Source organism: Vicugna pacos, chromosome 8 (genome assembly GCF_048564905.1).
Source record: "Vicugna pacos chromosome 8, VicPac4, whole genome shotgun sequence".
Taxonomy (NCBI): domain Eukaryota; kingdom Metazoa; phylum Chordata; class Mammalia; order Artiodactyla; family Camelidae; genus Vicugna; species Vicugna pacos.
The window spans coordinates 27,889,442-27,904,515 of record NC_132994.1 but is presented as its reverse complement, the minus strand read 5'-3'; the positions used below and the strand labels follow the sequence as shown (position 1 = coordinate 27,904,515).

General features: G+C 34.0%; 1 protein-coding gene across 3 annotated transcripts in view; it reads left to right on the top strand.

The window, feature by feature from the left end:
* Positions 1-15,074, top strand: part of ASCC3 (activating signal cointegrator 1 complex subunit 3) — a 301,819-nt gene that overhangs the window by 217,489 nt on the left and 69,256 nt on the right. For all 3 annotated transcript variants that reach the window (XM_015235974.3, XM_072965658.1, XM_072965659.1), the window contains 3 exons: positions 10,777-10,914; positions 10,994-11,114; positions 12,050-12,182. In XM_015235974.3, coding sequence (XP_015091460.2) covers positions 10,777-10,914; positions 10,994-11,114; positions 12,050-12,182 — 392 coding nt within the window. The remainder of the gene's footprint in view (positions 1-10,776; positions 10,915-10,993; positions 11,115-12,049; positions 12,183-15,074) is intronic.

The window sequence follows — 15,074 nt, the reverse complement described above, 5'->3', positions numbered from 1 at the left end:
TAAGTTAGTGCATGTATGAGATAGCAATGGTAGAGGCCACAGTATCTGTTTCTGCAACTGATCCAGGAAGCCAAACAGATATTTGTGATTTATTTTCTCTACCATCCATCACGTGTACACTTTTTCTTCAACCAATCCCTAAGCTAATTAAGATTCTTTATCCGGTGGAGTTACCAAAACCCACATTCCTGAGACATTGAAAATTGAATATTCATATATGCTTAATTCATAGAGGTTTTTAAAGCTTCCATTTATTTTCCCAATGTAATACTATTTCTCTGGGGTCCATTCAGAATTTTCCCTTCCCTTATTGTGTACCAGTAGCCCAGTTTTTTTCAATCAGGGTCCGTCACCTAAACTACGCCATGACCACATTTTGCTTGTTCACCCTGTAGCATAATAGCTTCAAATGGCTCTGTGGTCATTTCAGCTTCTGTGTAAATTGTTATATCCCTTGGATGTTATGTCTGTAAACTAGCAGAGCTAGAATTATAGAGAAAGGAAACAAATTTTCCAATTGGTTTATTGGGTATGATTGCAAAAGACATCCATACACATTGAGTGGTTCCTGGAACTGTATGTTCTGGCAGTGAGAGAAATAGTATCATTTAATGATTACTTAGTTTAGAGGATACACCTCGTCCTATGAGACACCACCCTAACCTTGCCAAAGTAATGTCTCTTAGCTGTCACTCTGAGTCATTAACCTGTAAAGCCAGATCTTTCTGGGTAATGAGGGACATAATAAGAACAGTGGGTCCCATGGCATCCATTGGCTCAGTCTTTCTTTACAAATTGAGTTCCTCAGTCAGATACGGGATATCATGATGTATAAGGCATTCAGTAATCCTACCATGGAGGCTATTGGCAGGACTTGATGGGCAGGAAAGGAGAGTCAAAATCCAAAGTGTCCATAATACACATCATCTCAATTGGATATCCACTCCATGATAGAAAGGGTCCAGTGTAATTTCCTTCCCACCAAATAGCAATCAGTTCCCACAGGTAAAGTACTCTCTAAGGGGCCCAGGATTGTTTGAGTTGGTGGCATATTAGGCACTGAGCAGTAGCAGTAGCTGGGTCTGCATGAGAAAGTGGAAGTCCTTGTTTAGCCTGAGCAGTTTTGATCTCTTCCACCATGGAGCCACTCAGTACACGAACCCACTGCACAAAGCACTGGGGCCTGGGAGAGGCTGCTGGGGACCCTCAGATGCCCACTTAACTGTTAGCAGCATTTTCCACGCTGTTAACTTTTTTAAACATCTTCATGGAATATAGGTAGCCAGTTATTCTAGGACCATTCTCAAAGTTCGTCCATATAAAACTTCTGCCTTTCTTACCACCTGTCCTTTAATAGCACTCTTGCCAAGCTCCTGACCGTTTGGCTAATCCAGTAACTACAGGGCAGAGTGTGGATCATCAATTTGCATCATCTCTACTTGGCAGTAAAATGACAGGGAAATACTTGACATTCAACTTTTACTTCTTTCCTTAGAGTCTTCCTTGAGAGAACCTAACAGCACATCAGTGTTACTTCATATGGCACAACCATCTTATTTAAAGCCACTTGGAACTTTTTCCCTCAGTCAGTTTGATATAAGGCCGTGGGGTCTGGGTGGGTAGGTTAAGTAAGGGTAATGCAGCAGGAATGGAAACACAGAGAGGGTTCGTAGATTACTTTCATGATATCCTTTCATCAGGGCCTTTTATTTCTAGTGATGATGACTGCTGCTGGGTGCACCCATGTATACAGATAAATAGTTCAGATATCCAGTTGATGATCAGCAGCTTCAGTTGCAAGGTGTTTGGTATTACATAGTCAGGAATTCTTTCTCTCCCCCACCACCCAACCTCAAAAATAGCCATTAAATAATCCTCTAACTTAAATCAGTACATGGCTCTTACCAGAATTTGTATTCATTTATTTAATGTATATTTATTGAATGCCTACAACTTACAAAGCACGGTGTTAGTCTATTGATCCCAATTCTCAAGGAGCTTAAGTAAAGAAGGTAGAAATTTTAAAATATATATATGATCAAACAAATAAATTGATATCAAATTATGAAAATTGCTATGAAATAAACCAATAAGAGATGAAATAGAGTAAGAGAATGGGAGTAGAATGGTCAGAGAAGACCTCTCTAAGGAGGTGACATTTAAGCTGAGAACTGAAGGAGAAGAACAAGCTAGCTGCACCAGGAGAGAAGATAACAGCATTTCAGGTGAAGGGAACAGCATGCTAAAGGAATGGAGAGAAGATCAGTGGAGCTGGAACAGAATAAGCTGGGAGAAGGGTGGTATGGGTTAAGTTTGAGAGATAGACAGGAGCCAGCTCATGCAAGACCATAAACCCATGGCTAATGAGCTTGGATTTTTATTCTAAGTACCGTGGGAAGACAGTCATTTACTAAACCAACGTTTGTTGAGCATCTTCTGTGTCAGGTAAAGTCCCTGCCCTTATGGAAGTAACATTCTAGTGGGAATGATAGATAATAAGCAAGTATGATTGTTCCTATGGGAAAAAAATGAGCAGGTAAAGGGAATAGAGGGCACTAAGGGTGATTGCACATTAATGTTCTAATTACAGAGACGGCCTCCCTGATGAGGATACGTTTGAATAGAGAACTGAAAGAAGCCAGAAAGCAAACTAAGCAGATACATAAGGGGAAGTGCAGGGGTGTTCCAGGGCATTCAAAGATTCTAAGCTAAACAAATCCCATACCCCAATTTACATTTTAGGATCCAAATTAAACAAATTACACACTCCAATTTACATTGTAGGATCACTTTTACTGCTTAATGGAAAATGGACTGAAGTGGAAGTAAACATGGAATTAGTAATGGTGGTGACCTAGGGGCCACCTAGGATGGTGACAGTGGGAAAGAAAAGATATGTTTTGAGCTAGACTCAGTAGGACTTTCTACTAGATGAGAAACAGAGATAAAAAAATGAAAAGAATTAAGAATGGTGCCCCAGTTATTAACTCTGAACATCTGAGTAAATTATAGCATCATGTATTGAAATGGAAAGGGCTGAGAGTGTGGGATGGAGAGGAAGGAGGAGACAGATTTGAGTAAAAAAATTTTAAGAAAGAAAAAAGTTATATTTTGGATATGTTAATTTGTATGTCCAAGACTTTCAAGTGGAGATTTCAAGGCAATTAAATGTGGGAAGTCTGTAAGACCTACAGAGGATGTGAGATGAACATGTGAACTTGGGAGCATCTGCATAGGTGTAGCCTTTAAACCCAGGTGAATACCTGGGACCCTCAGGTAGAGAATATGATGATTGGAAGGCAGGCCTTGAGGGACATGCTCATTGTGAGCTTAGGTAGAAAATGTGGTGCTGGCAGAGGACCTTCAGAAAGTGGTGCCAGTGAGGAAAGACAGTGTCTTAAAACACTGTAGACACGAGGGCTTCATAAAGGAAGGAGTGTTGGCTACATCAGATGCTAATGGGAGTTGAGTGAGATGAGAGCAGAGAAACACCCATGGGGTTTAGCACTTGAATGTCCTGGACCAACTTGGCAAGCAGCGCCAGTGACATGTTGTGAACATAAGCCAGTTTAGAGTAAGCTGAGGAGTGAATGGGTGGGAGGGGAAGGAAATAGAAGCAAATAGCGTATACAACCCCTTCTAGAAGCTTTACTATGTAATTTAATTAATGTTACAATGTAGTGCCTAACAAGTATGGTTCATTGGCTTCCGCCGGATATTCTGCAGCCTGGTCCCATGTGCAGGGTGAATGGTGCTAGGATCTGGATAGTTGCCAGCCTGCTCTGAAAGATAAAAGAGCAGAGGGAACACCTTGTCTCCTGAGCGGGTTTACTGATTGAAAGCTCAGAATGCTGTGCTTATCTCATCACTCACACCTTGGATGAGATGCATGTCGGGGATGGGAAAGCAGAATCCCGGCTGAAGGTTAAGCTTTATTCCTCAGTCTTGCTTACATTCTCCTCCTCAACTCCTCGATGTATCTCTCCTGTTAGCTGCAGGGCTACCCCTTTCTTCCTCCACACACTGTTAAATGAGGTCCTGGTAGCTAAAGAAAAGCACATCAAAGAAAACTAGCTTTTTTCTTTTCCTTAACAAGTAGTAGTGAATTAGAATTCTACAAGGCTTTCTGCCCTAAAAGCCCTGAATCAGAATGTTTGAGTTGTGTTCTGAAGTCTGCAGTACCACCAGAAGGTGGTTGGAGGGAAGGAATCTGAAGCAGGAAAGGAAATAGCTTTCTGACTGAAGCAAGATATGAAAGGTATCCAGATGTGGGTAATACGAAAATCAGAGGAGTGTGGAAGATAAGAATTCCTTGGAACATAGTATAGTTTAACCTTGTTCATTCAAATTAATGGTCTAAAAGACTCATGTAAATAACGCTGAACAGTATTAAGGAAATGTTCTAATTGTAATTTTACACATTGCTTCAAACTGAATTCATGAAAAACTGTGTAGCATAGGTGCACAGGAGGAGCACGAAAAGTTAAGAGTGGTGTTATTTTCACATGCTTAATCCTGAAGGACTTCAGTGCTTGAAAAGTTTATCATTTTGAGCTAGACATAACTCAGCCAACCGTATCACAAGTAAAGCCTTCATAAACTTACAAGATGACTATAGATGAACTATAGTCTCGATTTCCTTAGTCATCATAAGTTGAGATTTGGTGGAGTTTCTACTACTGACATTTTATTATAGCTTTCTTTTCTTTCACTTGCTTTTTCAATATATATATATTCCTATAGGTGAGAAGTTAGTACCAGGCTTTGAAGATGGACTTTGAGATTGTTGAAAATCAGAAACTAGGTTGACTTTAATGCAGAGTAACCACATTTTCGACTTGAAAGATCTGGTTTATCAAACTAAAATACATTTAGCTCATGATAACAGAAGTTTCACCCTGAGTGCCTTCTATTTTGATCAGACTTCAGAGCTCTTAAGGACTGACCAGTAAAGAAAACTATTGGGCTGAGAATATTAAGTGTCAAAACAGACATTCCCTGCAGATTTGCTGAGCATTGGGCATTTGAACTGAGTTAGGTCTCATGGAATATTTGTGTAATTAAGAGCAGCTACAAGATAGGAGGCTGTTTTTTTATCTGTCTTTTTTGTTTTGCTGTAATTGACATCATACATATCCTATTGAAGAAAGAGGCTCTTACTATGCTTAGCAATAATTGATACATTTATGGAATGATTTATAGTTCACTAAAGTCTTATCCTATTTACTCATGAATTTGGAGAGGGTTGTTCTGTTATCCCAGTTTAATAGATTCCAAAACTGAAACTTAGAAGAATTAAGTGATTTGCCCAATAGCAGAAAGCAAGTTAAATGGAGCGTGGGAGCTCAAAACCAGGGTTGCTGTCTCAGAGCCTGTCTCAGTACTGACTGCCTACTGCAAGCCAGTGACCTTGGTGAGGTGTTTAACTTCTGAGCCTTATCCTTTAATCTATGAAAGGATAATAACAATCCCATACCCACAGGATTGTTGTTAAGATTAAATGTATTGGTACATTTAATGTACTTAGAGCAGACCTGGAACAGACTTAAATGTTTAATAAATGTTAACTGTTACTACACTGAATAATATATTTTAAACAGATTCTTTTTGCTGAAAGTTCTATGGTAAAATTTGATCATATATTTATAATTTTTGCTTTGACCCTTCACAATTTTAATTCATATGAATATAGTATTTGTTCATTTAAAATTGTACTCCTTTGGAAAACTAATTCTGTGTTGTCCCTTTCATCAACTGTCTCTGCATTCTAAAAGCTTTTCAGTGTATAAAAATGTTCTCCAAGCATGTTTTGGAAGTTGAACTCTCCAAAATTTGAAATAAGCATAAAATGTATATTCAGAAATAAATATGAAGCACTTAGACTGGGGTTTACTATTATAGCATAGTGAATTAAATTAGAAATGCTAATAAGGAAAAAATGTTAATATCTCACCCTATAGCAGTTTTGATATTGCTATTATTAAAAATCAGGCCAAGCTAAAAGCAAATATTGAAAATAGTATTGTGTTTATTTAGCAGACATAGCAGAGATTTACATGTTTTTGTTTAGATTTCACTTATACATTTAATTCTCATAATTGTATATTTAATGACATATAAATATATTTATACATTAACAGTATGGTAAATTATTTTGAGGTGTGGTTGTTTGGGGCTTAAGAGGGGTCAGCAAGAGAATATGATCTGAGGTGTATTGGTAAACTTTGGAAACTTACTACCTTTAATTAATTTCATTTGTACTTTTTCCTACTAGTAATAGATCAATAGAATTTTCTAAAGTGTTTGTTTCACTTTAGCTTTTGCCTGTCTGTGATGTTTATCATACAGCAGAGTGTTTTAAGAAAAACACTTAGTAATTATGAGAAAATGTTATAACTTCCTTTAACATCTGTACCAGATGTGACATATTTAATTATTTGTGTGAAAAAAAAGAAAGTCTTTGTAACTTTCATTATTCTTCTGTATGGTGCATCTTTTATTGAGCGTTTTATACAATTGATAAGCATTATTCAGTGGCATATGGTCTGAGTCTGACATGCTTTCAAAAGAGTACAGAGTTCTGATAATGAGGATTCTGTGAAAATGGGAAAACCAGCACAACAGATATGCTTTGAGAAAGTATGGGTTTTTAGCATCTTGAAACAATATATCACACTCAAAGGGACAGAACTGGGCTGCACAATCTGTTAGCTCATTCTTGTCCAATCTGGTCTCCTCCTTTCTTTTGGAGCCAGCGTTGTCATCAACTCACTGAATTATATTCTGACTGGAATGTATTTCAGGCACAGAGTAATGTATCTACTTAAATGGAATCCTATCTTTCTACAAAAGCTTTTTGAGTATAATAAATTTAAAATATAAAAAAAATTTCTATTAAGTTAAAGTAATTGGTTCAACAGTTTACATATGTGCCTTCCCTCCCACCACCCTGAAAAAAAGAAAAACTAAAAAGACCACTACTTAGAGAAGCATAGATCTGTTTTTCTTTTATTTATAATGTTGAAAAAATTTTTTTGATTTAAGTAGCATGCAGTCAGACATATTTCAAAGACTGTTTATTAGAAAGATACCTGTACATTACAACAAATGTTACTTGAACAAAAATGAAGTGTGGAATTAAAACTTCCTCTATCAAAGTGTTTTATTTATCATCATTATTCTTTTTAAAATTCTATAGCAGCTTTTCTTAACAACAATTAAGGCTTAATGTCCTAAAGCATCCATTGTATGTAGTAAATGAACTTTTCTCCTGACCGTCTAGAATGGTACTAGCTATCCTTGGAAAAATTAAGAAGATGGTAGTTCAGAAATTTTTTTGTGGGGCTCAATTCTCTCATGGAACCAGAATTGAGAAAGACTAGTATATAGTATTCAAGACCACCGAGTCTTTAAATTTGAAGTATAGTAGGTTATATAAATGAATTGGGCATTGCATTAAAGCTGTATTGCTTTATGTAAAGGATTTTTAATTGAAATATAGTCAGTTTACAATGTTGTGTCAATTTCTGATGTACAGCGTAATAGTTCAGCCATACATATACATACATATATTAATTTACATATGCTTTTTCCTTATAGGTTATTACAAGATACTGAATATAGTTTCCTGTGCTATACAGTATAAACTTGGTGTTTATTTTATATATAGTAGTTAGTATCTGCAAATCTCGAACTCCCTATTTATCCCTTCCCACCCCGTTCCCCTCAGTAACCATAGGTTTGTTTTCTATCTCTGTGAGTCTGTTTCTGTTTTGTAAATAAGTTCATTTGTCTTTTTTTTAGATTCCACATATAAGTGATATCATATTTCTTTCTCTTTCTGGCTTTATGCAAAGGATTAAATGTGATAATCTTTGTAAAGTAATGAGCACAATGCCTGACACATAGTAAACACTCAAAAAATAATGTCTGTTATTATGTTTTAAGCTTTTGTTATCCTAAATTCTGGAAAAATCTTGCTTGTATAATGTTATGATCAAGATGAAATTTATTTTAAGTACAGTGATAAAGATGTATATAATCTAATCAAAAATTATATTTTCAAATTTAAACAGGCTGTCTTAGTAGTATTTTATGCTTAAAGATTGAGTAACATTACTATAAATTTTGCTTTTTTATGATGTACAAATAACTCAGAATCCATCTATGGTAACCATGTAATAAATGAAGTTGTTTTTGTGATTGTTCTCATGAGGATTTTATGTCTTTACCAGTTCAGATAGGCAAATAGTTCTTTATAATGCGTTGATTTATGTGAAAATGGGGGCAGGAGTATGAGAAATAGCTAGGCTTCCCTGATGTGAAAGGACATGATATTAATGCCTCACCAAACCTCCTGCCATAGGATTCTTCAGCTTTCTTGTGGTAAATGGTGCATTACTTTTTGGATATGATTGGCATTGCCGTAAAACACTGTAAATTATATAAGTTGTCAAAAGACGCTGTTATTTAAGTTATGAAACTGAAAAATTCCTGAAACTAACTGTCAGAGCAAGAACATCAGTGAATTAATTCTTGACAGTGTAAATTGAAGATATTTTATGCAGTGAACTATTGAATAAAAAAAGGATAATAGGCTGTCACTTGAGAATGGCTAACATAATTTATGAGACAAGACAAGCACCTTTCTTGATAGCATACATTTCTAGTCAACTTACTTATCCTGTGCTAATTTTAAAGGTAAAGTGGATTTATGTCAATACATTTCCATATTCTTGCTAAACAGTTTATAAAGTAAATAATGCAGGAATATCAGGTGACTATGAAACAGAATGAAGTGATTATACATTGCATTCAATTCAGGGAAAGTGGGTAAATAACATTTCTGATGCATATGTCATTAAAATATTATCTACTCTATGCAATGCTTTTTATACATTAATAATTATTATACGACCAAATTTCATCTTTCCCCTTTTTTTTGGATTATTGGTTTAAAACAACTTTTTCTTACATAAAAAACTTGGAAAACTTTTCCAAGTTTGAAAATGAAATTAGTAAGAATGAGAACAATTGGAATGCTTTGTTATATGAATATGTTTGTCTTACGTGTTTTTACCGAACTGCAGCAGCCAGCTGAAGTTTCTCTAGATTGGTTTATGCACAGCGAGGAGATTGAGTGCATTGCAATTATACTTGTGAATATTCAAGATCATTAATAGTAGAAGGAAAAAAGGAAAAGAAGTCTGAAGACAACATCAGTTTTTCAATTTCCATCTCAGTCTTCAGGCATGTAATAATTATACATGTGCCTATTTTCGAGTTCCTTCTCTGCTATTGTTTACTGATGGAATGTGGTCGTGAAGCTATAAACATAACTACAATATGTTCTTCTTCTAAGCGCTCATGTATTCTCAAACCACTTGATCTCTGCATTACTGCCCTCGTGGCGTTGCCCTTTTTGGTGCCCAGGCTGCACGTGGTGTCATCCTCCTCTTCAAGGGCAAGTCTATCATTAAACAGAAAGACTTTGGTTTTTCGATTTAGTTCTTTATAGGAAGTAAGTTTTGTAAGAAAATAAGATTTGCTGCTTGTTGCCATAAAATCTGTGTTGCATTAAGTATTTTTCATCTAGAATAGAAAGTGATAGAATATTCTGAGAGTATTTATAAAATGAGTTTCAGAAACCATTTAGACACATAAAATTCAGGGAGCTAAGCTGAGGCTGGAAATGAAATCTGTTTAAAATGTAAAAACTGGAATATGTAAGAATTCTGAATATAATAAAGTTATCATTTAAAGTACAGAAAGTAAGTAAGTAAGAAATCACTTAACCATTATTGCTAAAATAATTGACCAATTATTTAGGAAAAATAAGCTTGGATTTCTACTATACTTTCTATTACAAAATAAATTACAAGTTTATTATTTAAATGCAAAAAATAAAACTATAACAACAGAGAAATAATTAGTATATGTACTTGACCTCAAGATGAAGAAAAGTTTTTTTTAAGCAACAAAACATAAGGGGCCAATTTAAAAATTGAAGTCAATAAATAAATAAGTAAGATGAAGTACAACTAAAACTGGGTAAAAGTATTATGCCATGTGAAGGACAAGGGGTTGACACCCTTAATAAAGAGCTATTACAAACCACTAAGAAAAAAGGCCATTACATCTACTCCATAAATGAAAAAATAATTTACAAAAAAAGCAGATCACAAATATAAAAAACATTAACTCCACTATTGATCAAAATAAATGAAAAGTAAACAAAAATATGCCAGTGTGATTTTTTTTTAAATGAAGAAACTGAGGCTCAGAGAAGCTATATGACTTTCCCCCAAGTCACAAAGTTCAATGAGAAAGCCTAAATTTAAATGATTACTATTTGATAGGATTATGGCTGATTTTTTCCATTAATTTTTTGGCTGTATTTTCAAAATTTTTATCACTGAGCCAAAAAGATAGAAGTCTTTTCTATAATGAGACAAACAGAGACACTGAAACATTTTAGGCAATATTACATCCTTCTTAATACTTGTTACTCATTAAAGGGTAATGAGTAACATTTTTTTCCTTGTTGCATAAAAATAAAATGGATGACATTTGAATTTTAATTAATTTAGAATATACATTCTCACTGAGTAGATATTCTTTCTTCTAATTTAACTTTAATCATAACTGCAGATGGGACTTACATTTTTATGCCCATATAGCATAAGAAGCAAAAAACAAAAGTAATCAAATGAGTCTTAATAAGGAAAAATTTAAAGCTAATGCATCTACATCTTGTAATTGTGTTTTTATTTGCAGATGGAGAACATCATTGGAACAGTAAGAGATTCCAACCTGAAGCTGACACTTGCTTTTGGAATAGGAATGCATCATGCTGGATTACATGAGAGGGACCGAAAAACTGTAGAGGAACTGTTTGTAAACTGTAAAGTCCAGGTATTTTTTTTCTAGGTATTTAAAGTAACTTAAAAGTTACATTTTAGTTAGATATAAGATATTACCTTTTATTTTTTAGGTTCTTATTGCTACAAGTACGTTAGCCTGGGGTGTAAACTTTCCAGCTCACTTAGTAATTATTAAGGGAACAGAATATTATGATGGAAAAACAAGACGATATGTGGATTTTCCTATTACAGGTAATATGTTTAAATTTACAGGTACATTAAACTTCTGTTTTAGTCTTACTAATTTGAACCTGCATGAATTAAATTTTAGAGAATTGGTCATATAGGATGAGCAAATTGTAAAATTTTTGTTTCCAATAAGAATATTACTCCAATTATTGAGCTGTTTTATTTACTTTTACTTACCCAATTTGTTAATGAATGTTGAAAGCATAAATAGTGGTTTTAAATTCATAAATAGATAAAAGTACTGATTAGTAGCTATTAGTGATTTAATAAATTATAATTAAACATTATGTTTAATTTTGAATCTATTTCACTAGATATGATATTTCCCTAAGACTTCTAGAACTAAAGCTCCAATTGCTATAATTTGTGCATAAATATTCTATTCACATATTGTAAAACTTGATAAAAGCATTTTTCAGTGAGTTGTGAACAGGGAAACACCAAATGTATATTTGATTTCAATGAATACATTTAAAACCTATATCATTTCTAAATTATGACTTACTTCAGAGACTCCAGCAGTATAAAAGAAAGGAATTTTATACCATGGGTAGAAGGAGGGCAAGGCCTAAAAGGACCCAGTGTTCATTGGGAAAATTAATCAAATGAATCTGCTGAAGAGGTTTTTCTATGTCTTGCTGTCTCTTGTTTGATTATAATAGTTATATCTCTGAAATAGCATTTTTAAACATTTAACTAAAGGAACATTTGATCTTCCTTACTTTTATAAGCAGTAAGACTCTTGGGGATTCAATTTTTCTATCATAGTGGAGTGGTTAATTATTAGGGAACTCAGTAGGCACCAGAGGTATGGCATCCATGGTCTTAAAATATTCTACATCCTTTATTTTATTGTGTTGTAGAAACATGCTGTAATCCACAAATATTTCTGATACTATGTGCCACATTACATAATACCTCTTGTTCTCTTTTTATAGATGTCCTCCAGATGATGGGGCGTGCTGGGAGGCCCCAGTTTGATGACCAAGGCAAAGCTGTAATTCTGGTTCATGACATAAAGAAAGACTTTTACAAAAAATTTCTTTATGAACCTTTCCCAGTAGAATCAAGGTAAATTTGGCTGTCGGTTAATTTAAATGGATTATGCCATCACAGGTTGATATTTTTTGTGGTTACATTTTATTAGATAAAAATCACTGAAACTTTTAGTTCAGAAGAATTACTTGAAGAGAAACAAGACATTTATTACTGTAAGACACCATTCAATTATAATTTTTACTTGAAAAAAAAACTTTAAAAGAAGCAGTGCAGTATCTTGTTTAGTCACATTGACCCTACAGCAAGACAACTTGAGTTCATCTCTAAGCTGTCTGCCACTTATTTGCCTGATCTTGAGCAAGTTATTTAATTCCTCAGTGCCTTAGTGCACCCATCTGTAAGACGGAGGTAATAGCAGTACTGTCTCATAGGGTCCTTGTCTTGATCGAATGTAAAGTGCTTGGCACAGTGTCTGTCACATAGTAAGCATTTAATACAGCATTAGTTTGGTATATGTTTTGTAGTACATTAAGAAATAAATATCCAAAGTAAAGCAATTGGCAGTGAATACTTTAGGCTGGTGGCCTGTTTCAGAACTATCACACACTTCTTTTAATCCAGTAACTGCCACCCCTTCAGCAAAGTCTTCCCTCATTTTCTTAGCTGAAAATAACCTTTTCTCTGTCAGATTTTTACATTATTTTTAATATTTATCACTTGCTACCTTTCATCATAGTCTTTTTAATATACTGTATCACCTTTACTACAGTCGAACTAAAAAGGAAACATTTCTAATTTATACTGTAGTTATTGGTTAATTTTACTCTGTTACAAGTTCTACTAATGTTTATTTTCCAAACTTTGGAAAATATAAAGACATTTAATATTGTGGGAGATAGCTAACACTGTGCTAAGAGAACATCTATGGCCATAAATATATATTTTTTAAAAGAAAGAGTGAAAAATGAACTATCTAAGTATCCATCTCAAGAATTTGGAAGAAAAATTGGCAAATTGAACTCAAAGAAAGGAGAAGATAGGAAAGACAGGAGGAAGAATTAATGAATTGAAACCAAACATACATTAGGGAAAAAAAATCAACAAAACCAAAAATTAGTTCTTCAAAAAGAAGAATAATATTGATAAACCTTTAAGCCTAGTCAAGACAAAAAGAGAGATGGAACAATGCAATATCAGGAATCAAATGATACAACAGAAATTAAAAAGATATTATTAAAAGCTTTATGAAAATATTTTTTAAATTTATATCAAATGGTTAAAATTTTTCTAACTTACTGAAACTGACACAAAAAGAAATAGAAAAATTTAAAGTCTCTTATCTATCAAAGAAGTTGTATCTAAAATTTAAAATCTTTCCACAAAGAAATGTTCTGATCCAGATGCTTCACTAGTGAATTCTTTATAACATTTAAAGGAAGAAATAAGATCAGTCTTAAATGAACTCTTCTTATAATAGTAGAAAAGATAGTAGGAATATTTGCCAACTTATTTTATGAGACTAAAATACCTTGATACCAAAACCTGATAAGAAATTTGCAAGATAGGGATATAACAAGGCTGTGTCTCTCATGAATATAGTTGTAGAAATCCTAAATGAAACATTAGTAAATCAAATCTAGTGATGTATAAAAAGATAATACACTACAACTAGATGTAGATTATTCCATAAATGCAAAGATGACTTATTATGTGAAAACGGATATAATTCACCACATTAGCAGGGAAAAAATTAGAAAAATTACATGATTATCTTACAGATGTTTAAAAAAAAGAAGCATCTGGTGAAATTCCACACCCATTTGTAATAAAAACTCTTAGCCAACAGAAATATAAGGAAATGTTCTTATTCTGATAAAGAGTGTCTACCAAAAATCTACTGCAAACTTCATGATTAATGATTCAATCTTGAAAGCTTTCCCTTTGAGCTAGGAAATGGTACAGGGATGTTGTTGTCACCTGCCAGTAAGCATTGTGCCAGAGACCGCCATTGCAGTAAGGAATACGCAGAAAAGAAATAAAAGTCGTAATATATATCCTTTTGAGCAAGAAAAGTGACTAAAAATCACGAAAGGAAGACTTCTGGGCTGCTGATAGTGCTTGCTCTTAGTATTAATTACACAGATGTATTCACATTGTGAAAGTTACTTGCATTGTATTTGTGTAATTCATGTAATTTTTTTATATAGGTACTTCAGTAAAAAATTAAAAATTTGTGCTTTGATATGACTACTATTAATATTTTATCTATCACAGAGTATATATACAGAATTTATATATTAACTTCTCTGTTAACAGGCATTTGGAGAGTTTCCAATTTTTTCTTCTTACATATATTGTTGCAGTGAAGTATTTTGTTTCCCTGTTGTAACCTGTAAATGTTTCCCTATCAGATGATAATGAAAAAGTGAAATTGCTGGGTTACAGTGGATTGTTCAAACAGTTATTGCCAAGTTGCCCTCTAAGCTGGCTATATGGATTTATACTCTACCCCTGGTGACTTGAGAGTAATATAGCAATTTTTAAAATTCAATTTATTATGACCGTTTTCTCACATTCTTAAAGCATCCTTGCTTGGCAAAAGCTTTTTCATACCTCCCATATTGTTCCATGTATAATTGACATAGCCTTTTCTTTTGTTGGGCATTGCTTCCTTTTTTTGTATTTTACATAAGAAACTAAAATGAACATTTTATTGTGCCAGTCTTTCAACACATCTGACCATCTCTGTATATTCTGCAACACCCAATACAATTATGTCTTGTATGACTGAGCTTAATAGTCAATGAATGAATGAAGAGAATATCTTTCCTCTAGCATAACTATCACACCTGTCTTGCCAGCTCTCCTTTCATCTGCCTCAGTATTATTCCCTACATACTCCAATACCCTGCAAGTATGCCCCTCTGTACTCCAAGGTTTATTGTCTCCTGTCTGCTCTTAACT